Source organism: Penicillium odoratum (assembly GCF_028828045.1).
Source record: "Penicillium odoratum strain IBT 22623 chromosome Unknown utg000002l_segment0_segment0, whole genome shotgun sequence".
Classification (NCBI taxonomy): Eukaryota; Fungi; Ascomycota; class Eurotiomycetes; order Eurotiales; family Aspergillaceae; genus Penicillium; species Penicillium odoratum.
In genome coordinates, this window is record NW_026643144.1 from 1,915,639 (window position 1) to 1,942,755 (window position 27,117).

General features: G+C 49.7%; 10 protein-coding genes across 10 annotated transcripts; 3 read left to right on the forward strand and 7 right to left on the reverse strand.

Moving 5' to 3' along the window:
* Nucleotides 1-86: 86 nt before the first annotated feature.
* Nucleotides 87-2,968, reverse strand: dapB (dipeptidyl aminopeptidase dapB; the record flags this gene model as incomplete). The annotated part of the gene is made up of 3 exons (XM_057136652.1): nt 87-226; nt 279-548; nt 601-2,968. 3 exons carry the CDS (start codon nt 2,966-2,968, stop codon nt 87-89), a joined length of 2,778 nt encoding a protein of 925 aa, XP_056999338.1.
* A 523-nt stretch (nt 2,969-3,491) lies between these two features.
* On the reverse strand, nt 3,492-4,837 carry N7520_002718 (Zn(II)2Cys6 transcription factor domain-containing protein; the record flags this gene model as incomplete). The annotated part of the gene is made up of 3 exons (XM_057136653.1): nt 3,492-3,759; nt 4,013-4,701; nt 4,772-4,837. 3 exons carry the CDS (start codon nt 4,835-4,837, stop codon nt 3,492-3,494), a joined length of 1,023 nt encoding a protein of 340 aa, XP_056999339.1.
* A 919-nt stretch (nt 4,838-5,756) lies between these two features.
* On the reverse strand, nt 5,757-7,351 carry N7520_002719 (uncharacterized protein; the record flags this gene model as incomplete). Its single annotated transcript, XM_057136654.1, has 2 exons — nt 5,757-7,094; nt 7,151-7,351. The coding sequence occupies 2 exons, from the start codon at nt 7,349-7,351 to the stop codon at nt 5,757-5,759; spliced, it is 1,539 nt and encodes a 512-aa protein (XP_056999340.1).
* A 368-nt stretch (nt 7,352-7,719) lies between these two features.
* N7520_002720 (DEAD/DEAH box helicase) lies at nt 7,720-11,556 on the reverse strand (the record flags this gene model as incomplete). Its single annotated transcript, XM_057136655.1, has 3 exons — nt 7,720-7,808; nt 7,856-11,490; nt 11,546-11,556. 3 exons carry the CDS (start codon nt 11,554-11,556, stop codon nt 7,720-7,722), a joined length of 3,735 nt encoding a protein of 1,244 aa, XP_056999341.1.
* Nucleotides 11,557-12,753: 1,197 nt separating this feature from the next.
* On the reverse strand, nt 12,754-14,682 carry N7520_002721 (chaperonin-containing T-complex subunit CCT4; the record flags this gene model as incomplete). The annotated part of the gene is made up of 7 exons (XM_057136656.1): nt 12,754-13,611; nt 13,666-14,238; nt 14,291-14,320; nt 14,372-14,401; nt 14,455-14,477; nt 14,533-14,584; nt 14,635-14,682. The coding sequence occupies 7 exons, from the start codon at nt 14,680-14,682 to the stop codon at nt 12,754-12,756; spliced, it is 1,614 nt and encodes a 537-aa protein (XP_056999342.1).
* A 323-nt stretch (nt 14,683-15,005) lies between these two features.
* Nucleotides 15,006-16,519, forward strand: rpt1 (proteasome regulatory particle base subunit RPT1; the record flags this gene model as incomplete). Its single annotated transcript, XM_057136657.1, has 4 exons — nt 15,006-15,100; nt 15,183-15,297; nt 15,358-15,587; nt 15,640-16,519. The coding sequence occupies 4 exons, from the start codon at nt 15,006-15,008 to the stop codon at nt 16,517-16,519; spliced, it is 1,320 nt and encodes a 439-aa protein (XP_056999343.1).
* A 757-nt stretch (nt 16,520-17,276) lies between these two features.
* N7520_002723 (uncharacterized protein) lies at nt 17,277-19,547 on the forward strand (the record flags this gene model as incomplete). Its single annotated transcript, XM_057136658.1, has 6 exons — nt 17,277-17,318; nt 17,396-17,450; nt 17,513-17,586; nt 17,648-17,811; nt 17,882-19,270; nt 19,328-19,547. 6 exons carry the CDS (start codon nt 17,277-17,279, stop codon nt 19,545-19,547), a joined length of 1,944 nt encoding a protein of 647 aa, XP_056999344.1.
* A 1,386-nt stretch (nt 19,548-20,933) lies between these two features.
* On the forward strand, nt 20,934-22,527 carry N7520_002724 (uncharacterized protein; the record flags this gene model as incomplete). Its single annotated transcript, XM_057136659.1, has 2 exons — nt 20,934-21,513; nt 21,569-22,527. 2 exons carry the CDS (start codon nt 20,934-20,936, stop codon nt 22,525-22,527), a joined length of 1,539 nt encoding a protein of 512 aa, XP_056999345.1.
* A 466-nt stretch (nt 22,528-22,993) lies between these two features.
* On the reverse strand, nt 22,994-24,463 carry N7520_002725 (argininosuccinate lyase ARG4; the record flags this gene model as incomplete). Its single annotated transcript, XM_057136660.1, has 2 exons — nt 22,994-24,333; nt 24,409-24,463. The coding sequence occupies 2 exons, from the start codon at nt 24,461-24,463 to the stop codon at nt 22,994-22,996; spliced, it is 1,395 nt and encodes a 464-aa protein (XP_056999346.1).
* An 888-nt stretch (nt 24,464-25,351) lies between these two features.
* Nucleotides 25,352-26,632, reverse strand: N7520_002726 (uncharacterized protein; the record flags this gene model as incomplete). The annotated part of the gene is made up of 1 exon (XM_057136661.1): nt 25,352-26,632. One exon carries the CDS (start codon nt 26,630-26,632, stop codon nt 25,352-25,354), a length of 1,281 nt encoding a protein of 426 aa, XP_056999347.1.
* Between the last annotated feature and the right edge of the window lie 485 nt (nt 26,633-27,117).

Consider the following 27,117-nt stretch of genomic DNA (forward strand, 5'->3'; position numbering starts at 1 on the left):
GTCATGTATCAATGCGAAAAAAATCCCGAAATAGTATATTTATAGAAAAGAAGCGATCATGTATCGCGGCACACGTGGTATAAAATCTACAGCTTAGATCCCCAAGCAAAGAAACCAGATGACAGTGAGCGCTTGGCTTTGTTCCATACCGAATCCTCTTCCGGCTTCGGGTTCGCAATGCGATGCCACTCGCCATTGAACGCATTAATGAGCCAGCTAGAAAGGCCTATCGAGACTGTCAGTGATTTATATAATCAAACGAAAGAAAATCAACTTACGTTCATAGACCATAGTATGCCCATTGTGGAAGACAATGCTGTGGTCGGAGTCGGGGTAGATCTGCATGTCGTAATTGTCGATATTCGCCAAGTCCAGCTTGTCGATGAGAGTGAGAGTGTTTTGCAGATGGACGTTGTCGTCCGAATTACCATGCATGATCAGGAATCGCACGTTTTCGCCCAGGGACTGGACATCAGTGATGGATGAGTTCGCGTAGCCTGATGGATTGTGCTGAGGTGTGTGCATGTAGCGTTCGGTGTAGATCGAATCTTTAGGAATGATTGTTAGTACACGTCCTAAAAATCTGCCAACATCACTCACCATAGTACATCCAGTTAGTCACGGGTGCTACGGCCATGCCATACTGGAATGTTTGGCCTGCATCCTGCTCAAGAACCTTGAGAGTCATGAAGCCACCGAAACTCCAACCCCAGATTGCCATGCGGGTTTCGTCCACGTAGTCTTTGGCTGCGTAGATCTTAGCGGCTTCGATCTGATCGTGAGCTTCATAATGGCCAAGGTTGCCGCGGACAATGCACCGCGCTTTGCGTCCAATCAATCCCGTTCCTCGGCCATCTACAGTAACCACAATGTATCCCAGGCTGGAGGCGACGTAGGACTGAAAATCGACAGTGAACTTGCGGTCCACGTATTGAGAGCCGGGGCCACCGTATAGGTAGAAAAGAACAGGGTACTTCTTGGCCGGATTGAAATGCGGGGGACGGCGTTCGACGACTTGGAGGGTGTAACCGTCTATGGTCACATTGGTATAGATTTCTGCTGGGAGCGCATAGTCTTCAACCATCTGAGTAAGTTTGGTGTTTTCTTCAATCACAGTCTCGTATTCGAGTTTGTCTCCCAGGGTGTTTATAATAGCTTGCCATGGCACTGCGGGTCCCTTGGAGCTGAGGAGAGCGTATCCAGAGCCCTCAGAGAAAGAGATCTCATAGTATCCCGCTTTGGATGTATCGGTCAATGGACGAAGATCAGATCCATCCAGTTTCACTTGGTAAACATGACGCTGGGTTGGTGCCTCCTTTGCCGCGATGAAGTACACAATATTCCTCTTCAAGTCGACGGCGGATGGTGCCGCCACCACCTCCCAGTCTCCCTTTGTGAGCATTGTAGGTTCGGTACTATCTAGAGGTGAGAAGTAGGCTAGATGGTCATAGCCTTCATGGATCACAGTATCAATATATCCGTCTTGCGGCCGGCCATTTGCAGGGTCAGCAGGGATGAAACGTGTGGACTGTGAGGGCTCGACCCAGCCCCCGTCAAGAGCGGCAACATCTTCTGAACGAACAACCTTTCCTGTTCGTGCCTTGGTGTCTACCAAGAAGATCTTCACCACGTCACTCTCACGGTTGGTCTCTCGGATAAGCACCTTGCCCTCGGACGCCCAAATAACTTCGATTATGATACGATCGTGGTCTTGGAAGTCCTCTGGCATGTCAACTCCAAAAACCTCAGCTCGATCCACATCATAGAACTCCAAGCGGACCACTGGGTTCGGGCTGCCGGCCTTTGGATACTTGATTTGTCGAACTTCCGGGTAGTTTTCAAGTCCAGGAAGCGGCTTTTTGCCTGAAGGACGAGAGAGATAATACTGAACAGGAAATTCAGGAACTTCAGCCTCCTCAGTCCGTAAGAAAGCAAGAAACTTGCCGTCACGCGACCACCAGGTTCCCGAATTGCCCGAGAAAACCTCTTCCTCATACACCCAATCCGGAACACCGTAGAAGAGATCTTTATTTCCATCCTTCGTGATCGGAATCACCTGATAACTGGACAGCTTGCGCAAGTAAAGATTGTTATCACGAACGAAGACAACAGCATCAGACTGGGGCGACCAAACAGCCAGCTGCACCCGGTCGCTCAAGTTACTCGGGTCCAACGGCTCGGCTGTTTGGGTTGCAACGTCGAAGATCCAGTATTTTCCATAGAATGAGTGTCGCCAGTTAGACTGCAGAGAGGAGGCGACCAAAACCTTCTCCATATTCGGACTTGGCCATGTCTTCGACGGGGTAACAAAATCATTGTCCACGGTGAAATGACCCTTCTTCATCAACACCCTGGTCTTGAGACTGCCACTACCATCCTTGCGACTGCGAATGTCCTCCACACGTAGGTATCCATCTCCACTTTCCCCACGCTCAACTAGAAGACCATCCTCGCCATTTGGACCGGCAATCCACGAGATAGCATGTGACTGCGCGGCCCATTGTCCCGTCAAAACCTGCTCCAATGTCACCGGCCTTCCGTAGCTTGTACCACCCGTTGCGGAATCCGGATCGTGTACGGAGACCGTAGAAACAGAAGACAGAGCGGACGCCGCGGGTCTTTTCTGAGCGAGGAAGAGCACGAATGCGAGGACCCAGCCACCGATGCAGAGGATGCCGAGTAGCCAGAGGACCCGACGCATACGATTGCTCGATGTAGTTTGTTTCTTATTGCGAGAGAGGAAAGGTTCGTCGGATCCGGGCTCGGCGCCATCTTCGATATCGCGGTATCGTTCGTCGTCCCCCTCCCTGTCGGCCGCGGCCAACAGTTCTTGCTTGTGTGCTTCCATGAATGAGGCCGAGGCGACCGAGAGTCCGGAGTCGGATGATGCGTGTGATTCGATTGAGGCAGTCCGTTGTCTTGTTAGCGGGACCGCTTCAGGGGTATCTTCATTCTCGAGCTTCCCCATGATCGATGATAACAGCTCGGGGTTCTGAAGTTCCTCGGGATCTTATCAGGGAAGTGTGGATCCGTGGGGACAAAGTAGCAACTCCCGAGACACGAAGCGGCAATGCCAAATCAAGTCGTGATCATTTAATAGAAAGGAATTGAATGATTATAATTCAGTGACAGCGACCATTGGGTGCACAGAGAAAGAAAGGAAGACAGAAATCTTAGGGGACAAAGATGAATTGGTCTATTGGACCCCATTTCGGGACTAGCGTCAAATCGAATGGCATCAAATCAAATCAATGGGGCCAGAAGACTGAAATAGATTCGGAGAAATTACATCCACGACCTATGTCATTTAAGTTGCAGCTTTTATGAAGTCGTCAAGCAATTCATCTATCATAACACATTTCTCAAGTTCTCCGGGGCCTAAATGACCAGCATAGAAGATCCTCCAGGAATCTAAATAATTAGATAACGATGAAAGCCTCCAGGGCCAGAAAGAAAAAATATGCAAATGCAAATGCAATCCCCTAGAATCATCACCGCTCCACAGCTTGTCTAACCCATTCAACCAAACCCATCCACTCTGGGGGCAAATTTCCAGCAAAATGTTGGATCACGCCGTGAACCAATCGCTTCCCTGATTCTCGAGCGAACCATTTCCGTGATGATAGATGCTTATCCAGGCCGTGGAACAAGACAAAGATAAGTGCCATCCATTCGCCTTGTTTGACAAGGTTCATGAACTCCTCACTGACTCTGATTGGCCAGACCAGGCTCCCTTGCCCAGATGGCCAGCATTCCAGACTCTGTAGCAGCAGCTTATATGTGTCTCGGTAGATATTCAATTGTGGCCCTGCAATACCTTCAATAAATGGGCGCAAGGTGTGGAATTTCTGTAAAATTTCCCTATCATTCAACTTAGCCCCCGTTGAAATTGAAACTGTTTTCTGATTAGTGCTCACATGTGTAGTTCCACTATATCCGGATCCTCACTAGTTTTCATTTGATAGTCAGCCTCAAATCAAGTTCCAATCAAAAATACCAGGGAAATTCGTACTTCGCTCGAGCAATAGCAAGTCTATTATTCCCATCCTGATAAATCCAAGAATCAAGCCAAGCCCGCTCCGTGCCATGGAACATCTGCATCCATAAGAACGCAGCTCCGCTAAGAATCGACCGAAGAGTCATAATCTCGCCCAGCGGGTCAACAGGTGTCTCATCACGACAAACATCCGGATATGCAGTGACCAGAATAAGAATAATAGCGGAGCACATGAACGATGCCTCGATATTTTGTGGATTGGTGACCAGTTCATGCCGCAAGCCCGCCGTCGCGTGCGTCTGATATGTCAACGCAGTCTCCAGCCATGTAGGAATCTCATCCGCGTCGATCTGTTCCGATGCCAGATGGAGAGCAGACACAGCAAGCAGGCTGTCCATAACATAGTCGTGACAAACAGCAAACTGAGGAATTTTCCCATTCCAGAAGCGTCGATCTTCATCGTCTTTGGCTATTGAAGGAAGAGTTGACTCGCATGCCTTGTAGAAGAGTTGCATCTCCTGCAGACGTGGAAGTCGTATAAACTCATCTGAGGAGATGCTAGACTGCGACGAAGATCTGTCTGATATTGAATTCTTAGAGTTCGTATTGGCTGAAGCTGGTCTTCTTCTGGGTCTAGGTGCTACGTATATGCAATCTAGCCCGCGTCGAATACAGAGGCTGCATGTTGGGCGTTTCTCATCGCACTATCAGCAATATTAGCCATGGATGATAGTGTTGGAAAGGGACTTCACGATAGTTTTATTGTTTTCTCACCTTGACATGTCGCTCTTTACATTGGATGCAGCCCCGCCTGGACTTAGTATGGCAACGGCGTGGCATATTGGTATGAGGTTGGAGACACGCATTCAGCGCGGGGATGGAGAATACATCAGTTTTGCAGATTTACATCAACTGGGACCATTGGGGGCTATGGGGGCCAGAAGTTCATCTCGATAACGTGGATGAAACTCCGGTGTGGGGTACATTTTATATTTGAAGTCTATAAGCCACAAGTATCATCCAAAAAAAATATGTCCAGAGTCTTTTAGAGTGAGCTATCGCTACTATCACATATGTGTAAGACTAGCACAGCACTAGTGTTAGTCGAAATTGAGAAGGATTCATCTAGATGCTAGAGGATTGAAGCCCCAGGTTTGGTCTGCCTTTAGGGTAACGATCGACGTCGATCAAACCGGGGGCCAAAACTATCTTTAAATAGATCTCAGATATACTAATATGTACTAGTTACTGCATGGTATGTATTTAAATTGCCTGTTATAGTAGGTGACCGGAAACCTAAACCTAATATCTACATCCATTGAATCGTTGCTGCCTACATTGTGAGTTCTCACGTAATCGAGACATCAAAGGTCAAGGAATGTAACATTACGGGTACAGCTTCATGGAAATTGCCTATAATTTCTTGCTTAATTCAGTGGACCATATTAGCTGAGTTGGATGCTGGTAGAAAATAGTCACTGGTCTACCATGGGCTGAAGTAAAGCCATCCAGTGCATACTGTGGCTCACCAGGGCTCACGGGTTGACTCCAGATGCCCGCTCAAGACCAAGGCTCAAGACTGTACGATTCTTACAATATTCATGGAAGAACACAGCCATTTAATCGAGAGTGAGACCAACATTCTGGTGTACATAATGATCATCGCTTCATAAAGAACAATTTGATCGAACCACATAGCAAACATCACGTATCTTTCACACTTTCAGGCCTCCCATCGAACGCTTCAATGTGCAATTTCTCAAGAACCAATTTGTAAATCTCTCAATCTTTCCTCCAAGTCTTGCGCACGCGTCACTCCACCGACCGCTTGATGATGTTGACCACCTACGGCCGATCCACACTCGGGGCATCTCGATAATTGCATGGCACCTCCACACTCGCCGATCGTAAATGGATGTCCATTTTCGCAGTAGTACCAGTGTCCGGTTCCTCGAAATTCTGTCGCCATAGCTGCAAGAACAGCCATGCGCTCTTCATTGGTCACCGGGGTATAGAATGTATCCCCACCAATCATGGTCTTGGTGCCCTCAATTTCATCTAAAAGACCGCGTGTCTGCCCAGGGTGCATATCGCAAAGCCGCTGGGCCTCTTCAATAGCAGCATTAGCCTGCGTTAACAGAGTCTCGGCTTGAGTCGGTTCTTTCACGTTTCGTCGCTCGAAGGCACATAATTGAGCGAGAAAAATATTGCCTTCGGTTCGTTGAAAGATGCGATGCGAGTTTGTTGCGTCGTCAATGAGTCGTTGACATTCTTCCCTGTTCTCGTTGAGGTTGACATGTAGGACTCCTGAGTCTGTGCCGGCGCGGACAAGCTTCTTCATGGAGAAGAAATCACCGAGGAGAGCCGTGTCCAATCGAAGTAGTAGCGAGGTAGCTTGTATTTGGCCCTTTGTTTGAAGGACGTTTTCATCAAAAACGAACTGGCCGGATGTCTTCTTGCGTCGACGTGCGTCTTCGACCATATTGTGGACTTGGCTGAATGGCTGCTCTTCCATCTTCACGCGTGCTTGATAATCTACTATGCTGCGCCGAAGACTTAATATTTCTTTCCAACGCCGCTTGTCCCTTTTATTGACCAAGCTGCTCATCAACAAAACTTGGTCCCCGGGTGGCCCCTGCAGTTTAATGTCGATGCCGGCGTGAAAAACCCTTGCGGCTGTGGTCGCAGCTCCTTCGCATTTCTGCAGTTTAGACAGGACATCTGGTAGCTCCTGGGCCAGTGGCACATATTGCTGATTCAAATACAAGATGAACTTCTTCGTCGCTTCGTCTAATAGAGCACGTCTCACCAGTCGTCCGTAACGAGATAGGCTGCGCAATGAACCTCGACATGTTGCACATGTTCGAATGTCGTCGATAGCAAATGGTTCCGAAGATGACGAGATTGAGATTGGCTTGTCCATGTCATCCAAAACGTAATGCTTTTTGAGGTCCATTTGCGCGTCCATACTTTCAATGGTCATGAAGTGACCACACTGAGGGAAGATGCACGGGTTCTTCATTAGATCAATGTCGCGGTATGGCTCCCCTAGGATAAAGTCGACCGGCGTATCTTTGACTTCGTCGGATCCACAAGTCTGACAGAACTGCTCAGGGGGGCAGGCTTCACCGCACACGGATGGACATTGGTGACCACAGGGTAACATCTTTTCGCATCGTAGCGAGCACGGGGTATGATCGCAAGGTGCGGCACAAGGCATGGTGCAAGAGCTGTGCGGACATGAAGAAAGGCATCGAGAAACTGCACAAGGGGCACATGGCTCAGAGCACTTTTGCGGGCATCGAGAGTGGCCGCATTGTACATCACAAGGCGAGGAACACGGCGGGCACGCATTCTTTCCGTGACATTCGGCACTACATCCATGGGCACATGTGGAGTATGGTCGCCCACACTTCTGTATACAGGTTTCGTGGTCGATTGTTGGGCCCTCGGGTGTGCGTTTGATACAATTCAAGCAGAGATGCTTGCAATCATGCCCACATGGTAACACTGTCTTGCAGATACATTTGCATTCGTAATCGAGACTTTCAACATCAACATGGCAGGCAACGGTGGCAGTGTGGTTGCAATGCGGAATCTTCTTTGCAACAAGAATTGGGCACTTGACAGTGCTAATGTCTTGAGATTGCCAGCACGGGAGAGATGTCATTTTATGACCACAAGGAAGAGTTCGGTTGGCATCAAAAACGGAGATTTGGCATTTATTCGGGCAGACGTCCCCACAGAGCTTCGGGCACGGATGTGTACAGCCCTTTCTTGGTCGAGGACAAGGCTCCGAGCAATAGACGGCCTTGTGCAGCATATCAGAATGACACTTTTGCTTGCATGGGTGTCCACATTGGAGACGCTTTCCACATTGAAGACTGCAGCCTCCTTCCGGTGAGAACTGAACAAAGTCTTCCGGCTCTATCACTGCAATTCGAGTTTCTGGATGACGAGGGCAGCTCAGTTCCAGATGAGGTCCGATATTGCCGTCGTTTTCCAAAATTTCAAGGACTTTTCCCCACATCTCAACACCTCTAGAAGTCTCTGAATTTCCAATGATGTACATCCCGTGTTTTGCGCGAGACAAAAGGACGTTGATTCGGTTCGGTGTACGAAGGAAACCACAGCGGTTCTGGCTGTTGCTTCTCACCAGAGATATTACCACAACCTTTGCCTCCTCACCTTGAAAGTTATCAACGGTTGCTACTCTGAGGGTCTGGAGAAGTGTAGATCTAGTGGTGGTTGTCTTTTCCGTCTGAGTTTCATCGCCTTCGAATCCGGCATTTTCCAGGTCTTCCTGGTCTCTTTCTCCCAACGTGATAGCAAATGACCCGGCAAGCTTTCGACGCATTTTATGGAGTTGGCCAAGATAGGGCGTAAGAATAGCAATTTCTCCACTTTGATAGACTCCTTGGCTGATGAGGTGATTTATCAAGGCCACTGTTAGATCTATTTCATGATCGTTCCAGTGCGATGTTGCCAGTGGATCCTGGCTCGACGCGCCACCCTCTGGATGGCGATGATCAAGCCAGAAAAGCCGTTTTCTCATTCCAGCTACCTCTGGATACTCGGAAACCGAAGGCTCATCTTGCAACCGTGGGTATAAAGTTTCGCGAATGAGGCGGGAAATTGATGGAAACATTCGTCTTTGAGTTTCCAGGGTGCAGAATGGTATCTGAACGCCGACCTCATCGTCGGGCTCCACAAGCCTTTCAAACAGCGATCGGTCCATTGCGTATTGTTTTCCTTCATTACTCTCGCGAGAAAGTCCATAATTCTGGATCTGAGGTCGGAGCTGCTGATGGTCACCGATGAGTATGAGGTGCTCGACTGATGGCAACAATGATGTGAGCAAGTGAGCTTCTAAAACCTCTCCCGCTTCTTCACAAATGAGAACTCTCGATCTCAATCTCCGCAGCATGTTGAGATTGCGAGCTAATCCTGTTGTTGTCACGCCGATAATATCCGCGTCCCGAAGACATCGAAGATCCAATTCGTCGCGTATCTTATCATAGAAAGCCTTGGTTTCTTGATGAGCAGATAGAAGCACTTGCGCTCGGGAATGTGCGTTGGCTTTTTGATTCTCGATCCAATAGTCATAGAGAACTTCTCGTTCTTTGGCTGTCATTGTGTGGACATGGACATCCATGAGCTTCTCAATGGTACGTGGCGGATCTTTGCTTGACTTGCCGCCCCTCAACCAAGACCGTATTACATCACGGGCATCGCCTTTGTTCTGCATCTCGAATCCATCTTCATCAGTGCCAAATAGCTGCAAGTAATGAATGGTGTAATTGCTCTGAAGGTAAAACTTCAAGCTTATTTCTGAGCCGCATGCATTCAGGTGAAGTTTCTGAAATGATTCTCCATAAGAATCGAACTTGTTCTGCGATTCCCACGCGTCCCTCTTCTCTGGTCGTGTCTTTTCGATATTACGAACAACGGTTCGAAGATTGAGTGGCTGCAGACGGTCTGATTTGGATTGAGAGCCAATGCGGATTATCTGAGAAGTAATACCATGGTCCAAAACATCTTCCAGTAGCTGATCAAGGGCATGATTTGTGTAGCACACGCATATGATGGGCCCTAGCCCTTTGCCGATTTTCTTCTTATTTGCCAGCAGAACTTTGATCAGAGCCACTCCAGTGTAGCTTTTGCCAGTACCTGGTGGGCCTTGAATCAATCCAATCCGCCGCTGTAGGGTGCTGACCAGTGCCTGCGCTTGTGCATTGTCGAGGGTAGAGTGTGTTTGAAGTCTCTCCATGTCAACTGTCTGGGAATGCTGCACTTGAAGGCTAGAACCATCATTCATCAGGCATTTCAAGTCGAAGCTGAATCCCAAGGCGGTCGCGTAAACTGGCGGAGGTACATCCTCCAAGAGCGACAGTGAATTGACATCCTGGGGAGCAAGGAATTCTGACATCGAAAAATCCGTGGCCTTTTGCATCTTTTGAAGAGCGATCAAGGTCGGTTGGAAAGAAGGCAAAAGGATGCCAGGAAACTCCACAAGCGAGACTGAGAGGCTCTTCTTTGAGGTCTGTAGATCGAGAATGTACTGCCAATTATTTTCTGTGCACTCCACGAGTTCCAGAATGATGGAGGCCTTTTTCTCGTTCTCGGAGAGAGATCCAGACATCTTCTCCTTGGTAACTGTGGATGCTTTAGATCCTCCACTAGATCGGTCGGGTGTAGATACTATGCAAAATATCGCAAAGCCTCTTGGATCTAAGAGACATACGAGAGCACTTGCCTGGAGCCGCTTTGAGAGTCCCCACCATTCCTTCCTCTTCTTGTCGTTCATTCCTCGCGTGTTCAGTGGCTGCATAAATTCAACGAGGAATTGCATCCCCGAGTACCGATGCAGATCCACGCTTTGTACAGTGACATTCTGGTATACATGCGTTCTCGTTTGGGCTTTCCGGCCGTTAGGGTGTGCACCCGGCTGAAGCTCCGTATGTATAACATCTCGAAGCTGGCCAATGGTGTCTTCCCTAAGAAGTCGGAAGTTCCTATCCAGCAGCCCGGCAATTCCATTCAGATGCCATTGACGAGGATCCTTGGGGGGCAAATATTCTGAACGAGAGCTGGATATCTCATCAAATGTTGGCATGATGTTGATTTTGCAGATATCTGCATGGTCGTTGTCATGGCGGCCACCGGGTGGGTCTCGTTGGGTGACAAACGCCACTGTCTTTTGGCTTGATTCGAGTTTCTTCAGCGTCCCTGATAATTTTGGCAAAGAGAGTCCAATATCAAGCTGTCGCTGGAGACGCTCCAGATATTGGTATGACTGATGAATGGAGCTTCCGCTATCCAGGGCATGAATTGTCGTGAGAATTTCCGCAAATCGTTGTGCCACTGGCTTCAAAGGCTCTTGGACGAAGGCGGTTGAGTTCAGCTCAACTACCTTAGAGAAGACTTGTAGAGATATTTCAAGGTACAGGACTGCCGCATTTCTATCCCTGTCTAGCTCTAGACTCACAGTTTCCGAGAGAAATTCCAAGAAAGGCTTTCCCCGGCGACCATTGGGCCCGAATATGCAGTTGAATATCGTAACGACAGCTTGCTCCAGAACCAAAGACGAGATGACTTCAGGATAGGTGATAAGTTCCAAGAATGGAAGAATCCTCTGGAAAGTCGTACTCTTTGTGGCATTTGGTAGAGAAGAGAAGTCCGCTCCAATCAGCTCCTGGATCTTTCTCAGGCCGCTTTCATTGGAAAGAAGCCGAATCACATTTTGTAAGGTGCTTTCGTCAACCTCGATGAGCCTTCTAGCCTCCATAAAGAATGGACCTAGTCCTGGCCCCAAAGGATAATTGGCAGATGCTTTCCTCCTCCATTGTCCAAACTCGCCAGATTGTTCGGGCTTGCGATCTTTCTGGCCTTGGTTATCGGTTAAAGGCTGAGACGCGTTTTGGGGAGCAACATGCTCGAATCGACAGGGATTGAATCGGCAGGAACCATGCTTGGCAAAGTCGCGACAGATTCTTTAGTGGTCAATATAGTGCAGTTCTAGGACCAATATATAACAGGCGTACTTACTTTTTGGCCATTTCAAAGTTGTATCCAGCTACTGTTTAGGCGTGTTGATATGTTCAATGTTATTCTGATAGCGAAAGCTTGTCTGTTGAATGATATCTTGATAAAATGGTTGACAAGAGGCAGAGGATTGCCCGTATAAGTATTTGTCTGTTTAGTCGCCTCAGGTATCAACATGCATTATCTACGACGAGGCTGAGTTGCCGTATGCACATTGGCGGAATAACTGCAGTGAACTGAACGATATGTCTGCATCACTGCGTAGCCCACCAAACAGCATATGTGGGGGTCACTGTACATGCAGGACGCGTTCAGCTGTACCGGAACGGACCGCGCCTCATCAATGTCTATCAATCAATTGGATGTGCACCAAAGTTCGATATGGGCGTATATTTTCCGGATCCAAGATGAGCCTACATGTGGGGTTTCACTACGCGCTGATCTAGAATTGCCCAACACTGCGCACATATGCATGCTTTGCTGCGCATCAAGTCTGGCCAATCAGAATAGTTAGAATAAACAGTGCAGTTGACTTCCAAGTTCCAACTTCCGCAATTTGCCTCAGGAGTCAGCCGCAATTCCGTATGGTACTTTTGATGCACTACTATGTGTAATCAACATGAGAACCGAATTAGGTAGGCCGATGCCAGTCACTGAAAACAAGTCAATTTGACATAATTGTCTACTCAGACTCAGTCTCCTGCTTGTTTTCTTGCACTTGTGCTCGGTTTCTGGCAGGGGTAGATTGTATTGAACTCATCGTCCGTAGTAGGGCATGCCAATGAGCCGTATCTACCTTATCATGCGCAATTCATAGCCAATGAAATCATGTATTGGGTCTCTATTCCAGATACCTTTTAGGTAGCTGGAGCCTGATTCTATCCGTTGTTCTCTAGTCACTAGCGCCAAACATTGGAGGACATTCTAATAGGGCGTATTTTCACGTTTGCCACGATAAAATCCAGCCTCGCATGCATGCAGACTCGGAGGCGAAGCCGTATGCGCTGTCGTATCTTGATTCCCATGCGCGGGGTCTCTATGGTGAGATCCGGTGTCTATCTACGTACGAGATACCTGGTGGCTCATCCGTGCAAATTTAATTTAGAGGTCAGATCTAGAAGTCTTCTATCAAAATGGATATTTTTTTGTTGGTAATTACTCGTTGCAATCACATTGCATTTCATCATACAACCCTGTGCCGTGTGAAAGTTTTACCGCGACAGAGCAATGTCATCAATTCTCATGATCATCTTCACGGTCTCAGCAGCCAACTCAATGGCGCTGGTGCTGACTAGCAGAGGCTGCAGGATGTTCTCCTCGGTGATATCATCCTTGACACCTCCACTGCGAATGCTGACACCAGCGTTGTGCTGGCCCTGGGCGTGGCGATGACGCAATTCAGTGACGACCTTAATCGAGTTCAAACCAGCGTTCTCGGCAAGAGTGGTAGGAATAACCTCCATGGCATCGGCAAAGGCCTTCCAGCAGATAGACTCGGTACCCGTGAGCTCACGAGCCCGCATGGCAAGAGTGTGGGCCACCTCGACCTCAGGAGCACCACCACCGGCAATTAAGGCACGCTTCTTGACGAGACAGCGGATGACACAAAGAGCATCGTGCAGGGATCGCTCGGCCTCGTCCAGAATCAGGTGGTTGGCGCCGCGGGCGACAATCGACACAGTTTGGTTGGTGGGGGTGGTGGTGGGGGACTTGATGCCGGTGATCTTGACGTAACGGGCACCCGAAGCCTGGACCTCCTCGACAAGGTCGGCAGTACCAAGCTTGTCCTCAGTGAAAGAGTCGACGTTGGCAACGGGCTTGCAGCCAAGGGACTTGCACAAGAACTCAACCTCATCACGCTCGATATCCTTGATGGCGAGAATCTTCAGACGAGACAGGAAGTGCAGGGAAAGGTCGTTGACGGCGTCACGCAGAATAGACTTCTGAATCAAAAGCACGTTACACTTGGTCTTTTGAATCTTCTTAACCATGTTGAGCAGGTACTGGCGCTCCTCCTTCAGAATCTTGTCCATCTGGCGGTAGTCGTTCACAACGATCTGGTTCTCCATCTAGAAAGTAGTCAGCATCGATTTCATGCCAAATTTCAGGGTCGAGAGGCGTACGTCAGGCTTGGGCGGGCTCAGTTGGAATTGAATGAGACCTATCCGGGCCTTCTCAATTCTTGTCGGACCACCACTGCTCTTGATGACGGGCTGATTCAACACCAAACCATCAATCATCTCACTGTCTTCAATAGTACCGCCGACCTTCTTCACAATACGGATGTTTCGCAAGTCAACGTTCTCAGCGGTCTTCTGGTCTACAACCTTCAACACGGAGTCAACGGCCATGGGACCCAGCAAACCGGAGTGCTGGGAGACAATCTTCGAGGAGAGGGAGGTTGAGGCAGCTTGGAGGAGGGTAGCGCGATCGGACAGGTTGATAGGGCGGGACATGTTGGTGAGGATCTCGACGGCAGCATTGGCAGCACGCTGGAATGACTCGGAAATGACGGTGGGGTGGATGCCCTTGGATAGCAAACGCTCAGCAGCGCCGAGCAGACTGCCAGCAATGACAACAACCGAGGTTGTTCCATCACCAGCCTCAACATCCTGTGCAGCACTGAGATCGACCAGCATACGGGCAGCGGGGTGCATCACGCTCATATCCTTCAACATGGTGTTTCCATCGTTGGTCTGCGGGGGTTAGTCGGGGAGGTCACGGAAAGGAATTGGGCGGCTGGCATACGATAATAGTGTTTCCCTTGGGTGTTTGGATCTATACATTCATTAGTATCATGCCAACTGGGAGCAATTATGGTGGACCTACCATCTTATCCATACCCCTGGGTCCCAATGACTGTCACCTCGTTAGCCCCTCATCTCCGTAAATCGTGTTTTGAATATGCATACTGTTCGAATAGCATCGGCGACGGCTAGAAACAAAGTATTAGTATGATAGATGTTGAATGAAAGGACTGAATGACATACCCCGAGCTGCCATAATGTTGGAGGTCCGCACGGCCATAGGCTTCTCCTTGTCCTGCTCGCCATCAGAATTTAGTCCACACACAAGAGTTTCGCAGGTCGCACCTTAAAGGAGCTGTTGGCACCATTTCCAGGAACCAATGCGGTCGCCATCTTGAAGGTTGATATCAAAAAGCAACCTATGTAAAAACAATAAACAGGGGAAGTCGAATTGCGGTGGTGGAGTGAACACACAGAAATTCTGCGAGGTTCTGGGGCGGTGATGAAGCTTGGCACTGATTAGTGAGTTGAGCTCGGCCACCGCAGCTCTGCTACATCACCATCACCATCCTATTCCTTTATACCATCCACCTCCAAATTTCTGCCGATTCAGCATCATTCGACTTTTCCTCTTGCCTCACTTGCTTTCTCTAGCTATCTCCCGTCTTTTGTCTCGATCCTAGGTTCTCAGCCCGAGGCTGTCAACACCTCTCAGTATGCCTAGCGCCACGGGACAGAACTGGGAGAAGTACCAGAAGAACTTCGCAGATGACGAAGAGCCAGAGAAGAAGATCACACCTCTCACAGATGAGTAAGTGCTTATGGTTGTTTGGGATCACAAAGATTGCTGTCAAGTCATGCCCAGTGATGGATCGCTAACTTCTTGCCCCCAGTGACATCGCAGTACTCAAGACTTACGGCGCGGCGCCCTACGCAAAGGCGCTTCAGAAGCTCGAGAAGGATATCAAGGATAAGCAAGCAAGCGTGAACGAAAAGATTGGTGTGAAGGTGATTATTTATCCAGCTATCTCGATCCCTTGAACCGACCGAAGCTCATACACGCTCCAGGAATCCGACACCGGTCTCGCCCCGCCACACCTTTGGGATGTTGCTGCCGATCGACAACGGATGGCCGAGGAGCAACCGCTGCAAGTGGCCCGGTGCACAAAGATTATCCAGGATGAAAAGGACTCGGACAAGAGCAAATATGTCATCAACGTCAAACAGATTGCCAAGTTTGTGGTCAACCTAGGAGAGCGCGTGAGTCCGACAGATATTGAGGAGGGTATGCGAGTCGGGTATGTTCATCTCCACCTGGGTACAATGCTACGGAAGTGCTGATGAGTTTAGTGTCGACCGGAATAAGTACCAGATTATGCTGCCGCTCCCGCCCAAGATCGACCCCACAGTGACAATGATGACTGTCGAAGATAAGCCCGACGTGACCTATGGCGACGTGGGTGGCTGCAAAGAACAAATTGAGAAGCTACGAGAGGTCGTAGAGATGCCGTTGCTATCACCAGAGCGGTTCGTGAACTTGGGTATTGACCCGCCCAAGGGTGCTTTGCTTTACGGTCCTCCCGGTACCGGTAAGACTCTTTGCGCTCGTGCTGTAGCCAATCGAACCGATGCTACATTCATCCGTGTCATCGGAAGTGAGTTGGTACAGAAGTACGTTGGTGAGGGTGCTCGCATGGTCCGTGAGCTCTTTGAGATGGCTCGAACAAAGAAGGCCTGTATCATTTTCTTCGACGAAATTGACGCCGTCGGTGGAGCTCGTTTCGATGACGGTGCCGGTGGTGATAACGAAGTCCAGCGAACCATGCTGGAACTTATTACCCAGCTGGATGGTTTCGACGCCCGTGGTAACATCAAGGTCATGTTTGCCACTAACCGACCATCTACACTGGACCCGGCGCTGATGCGTCCTGGTCGTATTGATCGAAAGATCGAGTTCTCTCTCCCTGACGTTGAGGGCCGTGCCAACATTCTGCGTATTCACGCCAAGAGCATGTCTGTCGAGCGGGACATTCGATGGGAGCTGATTTCACGACTATGCCCTAACGCAACTGGTGCGGAGCTGCGCAGTGTTGCGACCGAGGCTGGTATGTTTGCCATCCGTGCCCGACGGAAGGTTGCGACCGAAAAGGATTTCTTGGCATCGGTAGAGAAGGTGATCAAGGGCAACCTGAAGTTCAACTCGACTGCCACATACATGCAGTACAACTAGATCACTGGGCTTGTTCTGGCATGGGCATGGTGCATAGGCTTGTACGATCACTCCAGTTTTCTTTTTGCATGTTGGTTTGGGGCATTTACCCTTGACCGTGTGAACGAATCTATAATCTTCCATACTTATTATTTTTCCGTAAACAGCTACAGCATACACTAGTAGTTTGTTTAGCCTCGTACATCCAGATCCACCCGATCGCCATACATAAGCGTGATGAATGCCGATATCTCGGTGCCGGAGAAACCAGATCCCGTTATTGTGGGAAGATCGTATATCCGGGGAAAGGGATGAGAAGACACATCGGCTAATGGATTGTAGCAAGAATGATAGTGCTCAGCATGTAGAAGGCAAATGAAAAGTGCCTAAATCGAATGGATCAGGTGTAACATGATCGATCTATCATCAACATCCCCATTAGCCTACTTTTACATAGAATAGTCCTGATAGTTCATGATCATAAAGCTGGATCTACGAAAACGAGGTCACGTGTCACCCGGCAGCCCGAGGCAAGTGACGGCGCACGAAAATGAGCAGGACCCGATTCAGCCAATCACAGCGCGTTCAATTGTAAAAAGCTGGAGATTATGTCAGCACCAACTGCCATCCGCAAGCCGAATTCCATCGCCGAAGTTGCCCTGTTCTCGTAAGGAAGTTCTTCCACCTCTCCCTCTACCAATATCAATCTCCACCGTGATACCGGTGTATACTCTTCTTTCGGGTGTTTAGGGAGTTTCTTCTCTTCAGACCCGTCATCATGAGCTCTATAAGCTTGCGGAGCTTGGCTCCCGCCTCCAAGGTTAGTAGCCGACTTGCGATGATGATTTTCGGCCCGGGTGCGATGGATGAACTGACCGAGTTGTTTACGAACTGCAGGTTTCCCGTGTCTTGCGGAACCAGAGACGCCTTTTCTCCTCATCGCGGCCTGCTTGTATGCATTGAGAACCCTTCAATTCGATCACGTCACGTCCTAATCACTAACCGCATCGACAGCCATGATCTGGGCCCCCCAGGCGCTGCGCGCCAAGGCTGCCGAAGGCTACATCTCTCAGAAGTACCCCGTCATTGTAAGCCGATACCGCCGCAGAAGGTCAATTGATCTAAGAGATGAGATTCTGACTGTTGCAGGACCACGAGTACGATGCCGTTGTCGTTGGTGCCGGTGGTGCCGGTCTCCGTGCTGCCTTCGGTCTGGCCGAAGCTGGTTTCAACACTGCCTGTGTTTCTAAGCTTTTCCCTACTCGCTCTCACACTGTTGCTGCCCAGGGTGGTATTAACGCTGCCCTTGGAAAGTAGGTTTCTCCCCCAAAGCTTCGCTTAGACGAGGATTTTACCCCGGATCGGCAACTAATTGAACTACAGCATGCACGAGGATGACTGGAGATGGCACATGTACGACACCGTTAAGGGTTCCGATTGGCTTGGTGACCAGGATGCGATTCACTACATGACCCGTGAGGCTCCCGCCTCCGTCCGCGAGCTGGAGGGATACGGTTGCCCCTTCTCCCGTACCGAGGATGGTCGCATTTACCAGCGTGCTTTCGGTGGTCAGTCCAGAGATTTCGGCAAGGGTGGTCAGGCTTACCGTTGCGCCGCCGCCGCTGACCGTACCGGTCACGCTCTGCTGCACACTCTCTACGGCCAGTCTCTGCGCCACAACACCAACTACTTCATCGAGTACTTCGCCCTCGATCTCCTGATGGAGAACGGTGAGTGCCGTGGTATCATCGCTTACAACCAGGAGGACGGTACCATCCACCGTTTCAAGGCTCACCACACCGTTCTGGCCACTGGTGGATACGGACGTGCCTACTTCTCTTGCACTTCCGCTCACACTTGCACTGGTGACGGTATGGCCATGGTTGCCCGTGCTGGTCTCCCCAACCAGGATCTGGAGTTCGTCCAGTTCCACCCCACTGGTATCTACGGTGCCGGATGTCTGATCACTGAGGGTTCGCGTGGTGAGGGTGGTTACCTGCTCAACTCCGAGGGTGAGCGTTTCATGGAGCGTTACGCTCCTACCGCCAAGGATCTGGCTTCCCGTGACGTTGTCTCCCGTTCCATGACCCTGGAGATCCGTGAGGGCCGTGGTGTCGGTCCCGACAAGGACCACATCTACCTCCAGCTGAGCCACTTGCCCGCTGAGCTGCTGCACGAGCGTCTGCCCGGTATTTCCGAGACTGCTTCCATCTTCGCTGGTGTCGATGTCACCAAGCAGCCCATCCCCGTCCTGCCCACTGTCCACTACAACATGGGTGGTATCCCCACCAAGTACACCGGTGAGGTCATTGACGTTGATGCGAACGGTAACGACAAGGTCGTTCCTGGTCTGTACGCCTGTGGTGAGGCCGCCTGTGTGTCCGTCCACGGTGCCAACCGTCTGGGTGCCAACTCCCTGCTCGATCTGATCGTCTTCGGTCGTGCCGTGTCCCACCGTGTCCGTGACACTGCCTCCCCTGGCAAGCCCCACAAGCCCCTGGCTTCCGACGCCGGTGCTCAGTCCATCCAGGACCTTGACTTCGCTCGCAACGCCGATGGTCCCAAGTCCACCTTCGAGGTCCGCAACGCCATGCAGAGAGCCATGCAGACTGATGTCAGTGTGTTCCGTACCCAGGAGTCCCTGGATGAGGGTGTCCAGAAGGTCACCGAGATCGACACCTGGTACAACCAGGTCGGTACCAAGGACCGCAGCATGATCTGGAACTCGGATCTTGTTGAGACCCTTGAGCTCCGCAACCTGTTGACTTGCGCGTATGTATCCCTTTCCCGATTTTCCACCATGTAGTAAAAAACTAACCTTCTTAATAGTACCCAAACCGCCACTGCCGCCGCCAACCGCAAGGAGTCTCGTGGTGCTCACGCCCGTGAGGACTACCCCGAGCGTGACGATGTCAACTGGATGAAGCACTCCCTCACCTGGCAGAAGGAGGCCCACGGCAAGGTCGAGCTGGGCTACCGTGCCGTTGAGGCCAACACTCTGGATGCGGCCGAGTGCAAGCCTGTTCCCCCCTTCAAGCGTACTTACTAAACACCTTATCTCTGGGAGGAGTTGAAAGATACCACATCCTGGGATTATTTGGTTCCAAGGTGACTAGTGTGGTATCGACGGAGGAATCCACGAAAAGAGCATGTTTCTTGTTTTGTTATTTTACCATCCTGTATAGCCATATTTCCTATTTTCTTTTAACTTACAGGCGAAGAGAGTTGGTGTACTGAGTGCTTTTCCTCAGTTTGTCTGATACACTGGAATTTCCTTTTAATCGGTTCTCTATCTTTGCTCCATATGTAATGTAGACTCTTTTCCTCCGTGTAAGCTCAGTGTCGTAACAGACGAGATTTCCACTTGATGCTCGCCGTCATGGAAACAGGCATACAAACATTAGTACATGAACTTGAATGTTTGTCCTTGAAGTGAATGTGACTACTGTCTGCTGTTTTGTTTGCTGTTTGCTGTTTGCCGTTTGCTGTTTGCCGTTTGCTGTTTGCCGTTTGCTGTTTGATTCCGACGAACCAGATAGGCATAAGTCGTCCCTCACTATAAAAGCGTTCATCTTCCTCTCTTTGTCTTCTTCCTTCTTCACACCTCCAGTCTCCGCATTTTCCCACTCTTGGTCTCTCTGCTTGGTATGTTTCCCAACCGCTTGTTCCTTTTGTGGATTCCCAACTTCACTTTCTCGTTTGCCAGTTGATCATACGATGGGGCTACATGGGGGAGTTAGTGAACGAGGGATGGTCTGTGTGGTAACAAAGACTGGTCGTGTTCCTTTCCGAGTGATGATATTTACCGCGAATAACCTTTCATGAATAACGTCAAAATATGGGACGTGAAATCTGAATTCCGGGTTCGTCCTAGGGCTTTGGATTAGCTCTTCGTATTTTACATCGCAATCTCAAAGTCTGACGGAAAACTTCCCAAATATAAATCTTTTTTTAGTGTCTTTTGTTCTTGTTCTGTTCTTTGTTCCCGTTCATGTTCATACATGTTCATGTTACTCCTGAAATTGTCCTCGGTGTTCAGTTAGTTTTTGGTCTTGGTCTTGGCCTTACGGTGGAAGAGATCCATTTTGTTCACCCTACCTACTATTGGTAGTGGTTCTGCTTGGGTATCAGTTGAATTTCCGAGTCAAGTATTTACCATCAAGATATGATTCTCTTCGGGTCCATTTGTTCAGGTTGATCCGTAGTGCGTCCTTGGGGTTCTTCAAATTAGGTGTAGGCATCGCTTCGAATTTGGAAAACAAAGAAACAACCCAGTCTTCCGCCACCTTCAAAGCCACTTTGTGGAAGTTCGAGCCAAATGCGAAATAACAATCCCTGCAGTGTATGATTCCCTCTTACCTTATCTTGATTCCTTTCCCTTCCCTACTGTTTACCCGCTTCGTTTCCTGCTTGTTACTCGTTACCGCGCTTCACCATGGATTTGATGGATCACTTGTTTCCACGGGCAGACACAACATGTACTGGCGATAAACTGTGGTATGTTTGCACCGCTGGCGACTACAAAGGTTGTTGTTCAAGCAATCCGTGTACATCGGGTGTATGCCCAGACGATGATTCCACCTCGTCTACGACGACCACAACTACCAAGTCCTCGAGCACTTCCAGTCCATCGTCAACCTCAACAAGCTCAAGCTCAAGCTCCAGCACTACAAGCACGACTTTGGTAGCTCAAGTATCCCCGTCTTCCACTTCGATCATCGGAGGTACTAGCTCGAGTTCAACTTCTATCACATCTGCGACATCTACAAGCTCGTCAACTTCACCCTCAACATCCATCTCCAACAACCACGGCGCCATAAATGGCGGAGTCGTCGGAGGCATATTAGCCTTGCTTATTGCGGTACTCCTCCTCTTCCTCTGGAGGCGCAGAAGCCGCATGAAAGCAGCCCAATGCCGCACCATCGACCCTGGTCCATTTGGCCAACCGTCACATCCCAGCGGCCCCGGCAGCCCAACTTTGTACATGAAACGGCTAAATAAAGTCAATGGCAACCGTGAGTCCCAAATCCCACACCTAAATAACAAAAAAATGCATTAATCTTCTTCCAGGCTCTCTCTACCCACACCTCGAGCCCTCGTTCGTAGACTCCAACAACGATACAATGATGTCCACCCTAACATGTCACCCTGATAAATCAACAACAAGCCTCAGTCTAGTCAATGGACACGCCAAACCAATGACCATTGTCACTCCCAACATCCCCTCAACTGAGCTCCTCGCTTCCATCCCCAACCGACCAGGCTACACGCCTGAGCTCCCAGATTCAACGTTCCAGCGCATGAGAGCCGAGCTCCCTTCCGACTCATCAAGAGATCTTATCAATCAGCCCCTGGATCAACGACGAGGTATCTTGCTCTACCAACGAACCGTATCTGGGCCCTCAAGCCCTCTTAAGGATTCCCTGGCCGCCTCGGTATCATCTTCGCCGAGAAATACACATGAAAGCCCAAAATCCAGCTCCGGGTCCGGAGATTCTACATCAGGTTCTTCCCCACCTAGCAGAATGAGTCCCAAATTAATGGCGCGCAACACGGCACGACGACTAGTTACCGAAGAGGGAGTCGTTATGGGTGCGAATCTGGATCGGTATTCTGGGGATCCTCGCGAAGATGGCGAGGTTTCTATTAGGGATTGGAACAAGAATGATCATGGAAACCGTGAGGAAGCGGATAAGGGAAAAGAGAACTCGTGGCATTCGCAACATTTCATGAGTTTTATGGACTTTGGGAATTCGATTACGGATTCTCGTGGTGAATCTGGTGCATCATCTCTTGTTTCTCCTCCTGTGTCGCCTCCTGTTTCCCATTCTGTTTCTTCGCCTGTTTCTCCACCTCTGTCTGTTGGGAATAAGGTTGTGGATGGAGCTTTTATGGATTCTGGTCCTCTTTCGCCGACTACGAGTGAGGTCCCGCCTGCCTATATTGCTGGAGAAGCGGAGTTTGAGGTGAATGGGGAGAGGAAGACGCCAGCTGTGACAATGGGGTTGGGGGTCAGGAGACTCGGTTGATTTCTCTGTTTTTTCTTCCGCTAATTTTTCCTTTGCTCGTGACATCGTTTTAGAAACCTCATGTTCATCAGCGCGTCAGAATTGATTTATGCTTCAAGCCTTTTTGAATATGTAATACGTGGTGCATTATGATGGGAATTCCAGACAATGCTCCATGTACCCCCTCAATCCTTTAGGCACACGTCTAACCAGATCAGAAATTTACCTATAGCTGCGAGTCAAGTACCCGACTAGATCATGATTCCTATAGCTTATCCAGATAGCTTACTATAAACGTAAGTGTATACATCTACCTTTTGAAAGTGCATTATAGCCAGCGTGGAGTAGTGTATACGCAAGTGGAAGAAGTGATGTGAACCGAAAAAATTATATCTGTTTTGAATCTAACCAAAATAGCTCAACCGCTGGTACTTTTCATGATATATGCTGCACAGAATAACTCCATCTACTACTATTTCAAGTAGATCTACAGCAACTTTCTCAACACGGCAGTCTGCTCAATAACAGCCCGCTTGCTGCAGCCACCAATGGCATCTTTCAGCTCGACGGCACGCTCATAGTCGAGACAAGTCTGCACATCCGCATCGAAGCGAGGATCCAGACCCTGAAGCTGTTCCAGGGTGAGGGTGTCCATGGGAACGTTGGTGCTCTCAGCAAGCTGGACCACGCGGCCGGAAATGTGGTGGCCCTCACGGAAGGGAACGCCCTTGCGGACGAGGTAGTCAGCGATCTCGGTGGCCAGCATCTCCGGTGCCAAGGCAGCAATCATCTTCTCGGGGTTGACAGTCAAGGTGGACAGCACACCAGTTGCGATCAGGATGCTGTCGCTGACAGTCTTGATGTGGTCAAGCAGAGGCTCGATGCTTTCCTGCAGATCCTTGTTGTAGGTAGTGGGCAGACCCTTGATGGTCATCATCAGACCGGCCATCTGACCGAAAGCACGGCCAGACTTTCCACGGAGAAGCTCCAAGCTGTCAGCGTTCTTCTTCTGGGGCATCAGCGAAGAGCCAGTGGAGTACGCATCGGACAGGCGCACGAAACCGAACTCCAGACTGCTGTAGATGATCAAATCTTCAGCCCAGCGGGAGATCTTGAGCATGAAAGAGCTACCCCACTGCATGGTCTCCATAGCAAAGTCACGGTCACCAACAGCGTTCATCGAGTTGTACAGCAGGTCGTCGAAGCCCAGCTCCTTGGCCACAGCCTCACGGTCAATGTTGAAGGGGTTACCCGCCAGAGCACCACAGCCCAGAGGACTCCGGTTAACACGACGGATCACCTCACGCAGACGCTGCAGCTCGCTGGCGAACGCAGTAGCGTGCGACAGCATCCAGTGAGACCAGCGGACAGGCTGGGCCTTCTGCAGGTGGGTGTAACCAGGCATGATGTAGTCAATCTCCTTCTCGGCACGGGCAATGGAGACCTTGACAAGATCACAGAGCTGTTGGTCCAGGATACGCAGCTCATCACGCAGCCACAAGCGCATATCGGTAGCGACCTGCTCATTGCGGGAGCGGCCAGTGTGCAGCTTGCCACCAATCTCCTTGCCGATAATCTCACCGAGACGGCGCTCGTTGGCAGTGTGAATATCCTCGTCGTTGGGCTTGGCCTCGAAGGTGTTTGTGCGCCACTCCTCCGCGATCACCTTGAAGCCGCGCTCGATCTCGGCGAACTCGTGGGGTGTAAGGATGCCATTGTTCTTATTGGCGCGGGCGAAGGCAATAGAGCCGGCGATATCCTGCTTCCACATGATGCGGTCATAGGGCAGAGACTCGTTGTACTTCACCATAAGGGGGTCGAGGCCCTCTGGTCATTTTTTGTTAGAGTGAGTCAATGCGAGATTGGAGGTGGGGGAATTGGCGGGGTTGAGAGGGAACTTACGGGTGAAACGACCTCCCCAAAGCATGTTCTCGGCGACAGCCTTGTTGTTGCTCATTATGGCGATATGGAAATTGGTCAATTGGTCTGGAATTGGAGATGTTTAGAGAGAAGGAAGACGAGGAAGGGCGAGTTGGCCGATAATTATGTTCAACCCCGATCATCGGAACGCTAAGCCTCTTTGGGGGATCGACGTACTTGAGTCAACTATGACTCAAGACAGCGAGAGGCTCAATGTTATTTTCAATAATTTGACGAAGAATGCATGTTATCTACTAGGTTGGAAGGGATCAAATATGTAATAGAAGTTTATACATTGTCATATTTGATTTTTGACTCCAACAAACGATGATTTCTTTGGTTCAATATGTTCTCAAATCCTTATCTAACAAATGGACGAATCAACGGGAGATCTTGAGACAGACCGTCATACCCAGGTTTCAACTATATGCGTACTGTATTAGGTGACCTTTGCCTATATGCGATCAAGGCTTGGAATGTACCTAGGTAATGATCAAATCGAACGATTGGGATATTCTAGTCGAACCCAACATTGAAGTATATATATCTCTTATCCCGAGGTCGATTACTTAGATACCCGACAGTCTGAAGGCGATGGAAATACATAGGGCACGCTCGAGGTACTAGCATAAGGTTATGCGATCTAAATCCTCCCTCAAGTAGGTGCAACAACCCAATCCTGGGTGCTTTGAACTGTGCATGATGCTTGGATGTTCCGCGTGATGGTCAATGTGAACGACGAGACCCAAGCAACATTGAACTATTGGTCCGCCACACTTTGGGTATTGCAAGTTCATCCCTGTACATGTATCAACTCTAATCAATTCATAACTGTGTTTATATGCAATATGTATAATGTCTATTTACGCTCTAGGAATTCATAGTTCCAACACTCCGAGGTTTGAACTTGCATGTGAGGTGATCTTCAATCACAAAGCTCAATCACCACCCACATCACGATTGTCAAAACCTCACCACCAACCTTCTCCATAACCCTCCGACTAGCCTTATTGGCCTGCGCAACCTCAGTATGCACCCAAGCAGTCGTCTTCTGTCGCAGCTTCTCATCCATGAATCCAAGCCTATCAGCCCCAAACACCCCATCAGGATCCATACCCCTTCGCATAGTCTCCTTCGACAAGCAAAGCGCAAGACCCTTCCCCCGATGCTCAGGCTCAACATGCAAAGTAGCCAAAGGCCCATCAAGACCCAGAAAAGCCCACGCAATAGGCATTTCATCTTCCTCACCAGACCCAGCAGACTCATCACAATAAATCGCCACACCAGGCATAGTAGACAGTTGCGCCCTAGATCTAGGAATACTAGTCCGACTCTGCACAAGATCCAAATGCTCATCCAAAACCCCTACCCGTCCCTTCCCATCATGATACCGATATCCATCCGGCAACGGGATCTCCGCCCCATCCCGCACCGTAAACGCATCCCTCGAAAAGAAATACTTGTTATACGGCGGATTATCATACCGATGTACCTTCAACCCAGGCAAGAGCACCGGACTGGCATCAGCATCAGGGACCGGAAAAACGCCCGACTCCAAAAGCAACGTAAACAACCCCGTATGCAAAGTCCCAATAAGAAAAGCCTTCGGATCCGGCGCAGGAATCAAGGGAACGCCATTCGGCGACTGCGTCGCAGCTGGCTGTCCATAGTCAGCTGGCAGGGAGGCAAGGTACTCTGGTAACAAATTTGCTTTGATATAGGCTAGCAGAGCCAATAGTTGGGCACGGGCCAGATCCAGAAAAGCAGGGGAGGCCGTGTGGAGAGTGGCTACTACATAATTGGGACCGGGACTGGCGTGATTGTTTTCCGCTTCCCTTTCCGCCTCCGGTGGGCCGGGACTGGGACAGGGACACCCGTCACTAGGGGTGACAGGGGGGGCTGGGGCTGAACCGATCGGCTGGATTGATGTGTGCTCCGCTTCAAGGCTGGAGTAGATGATGATCTGGGTTTCGCGGCCCCGGAAGAGATCCACTCGCGCAGCCAGCCATGGCCTGTCAGGGGATGGGGAGGCTGATTGGGGGAATGTGACTAAGATCTTGGCAGTGGGTGCTGGGTAGGCAATTCCATGTTGAATACGGCGCAGAAGTGCCGATGAGAGCGGTAAATGAGATGCTAGATGGGGAAGGAGGGTTGTTCCCTTGTCATCGTGTTCGTAAATGTGAACAGGGTCATGGGGTTGGGCCATGTTGTTTTTTTTGCTCTTTAAAATTTCGATTTGGGCGACGATGATTCCCGAGAACCTGGTTACGGAGAACTTGATATATCACAATTGGGCTTGTGTGTGTATTTCGTGACCCTGACGATCGGAACCTTCAGCTCAGCCCAGGAATAATCTTGGGGAAACTATTGAAGTGGGCGAAATATGGAATTGACATGTTAAGATCTGAGTCACCGGGTCAAGTGGAGTAAAACATATCACGACTTTAACTAAACCCAAGTAGGTAATTTTTGAAATCTTCTAGATTAATTCCGATAAATGATTACCCATAGTTAATATATCAAGTATTTGTCACGCTGGTCTGTGCCTGTGGCGGTGCGGCACTATTGATTCTGACAGGGGATCCGCCTGACGATCACTTGTGCATTGGCGCGCGGGTTCAAAGGCGATCATTTGGTACTAAATTGTCTATGATCCAGTACTACGGGTTTATCTTGGATGATGTATGTGAA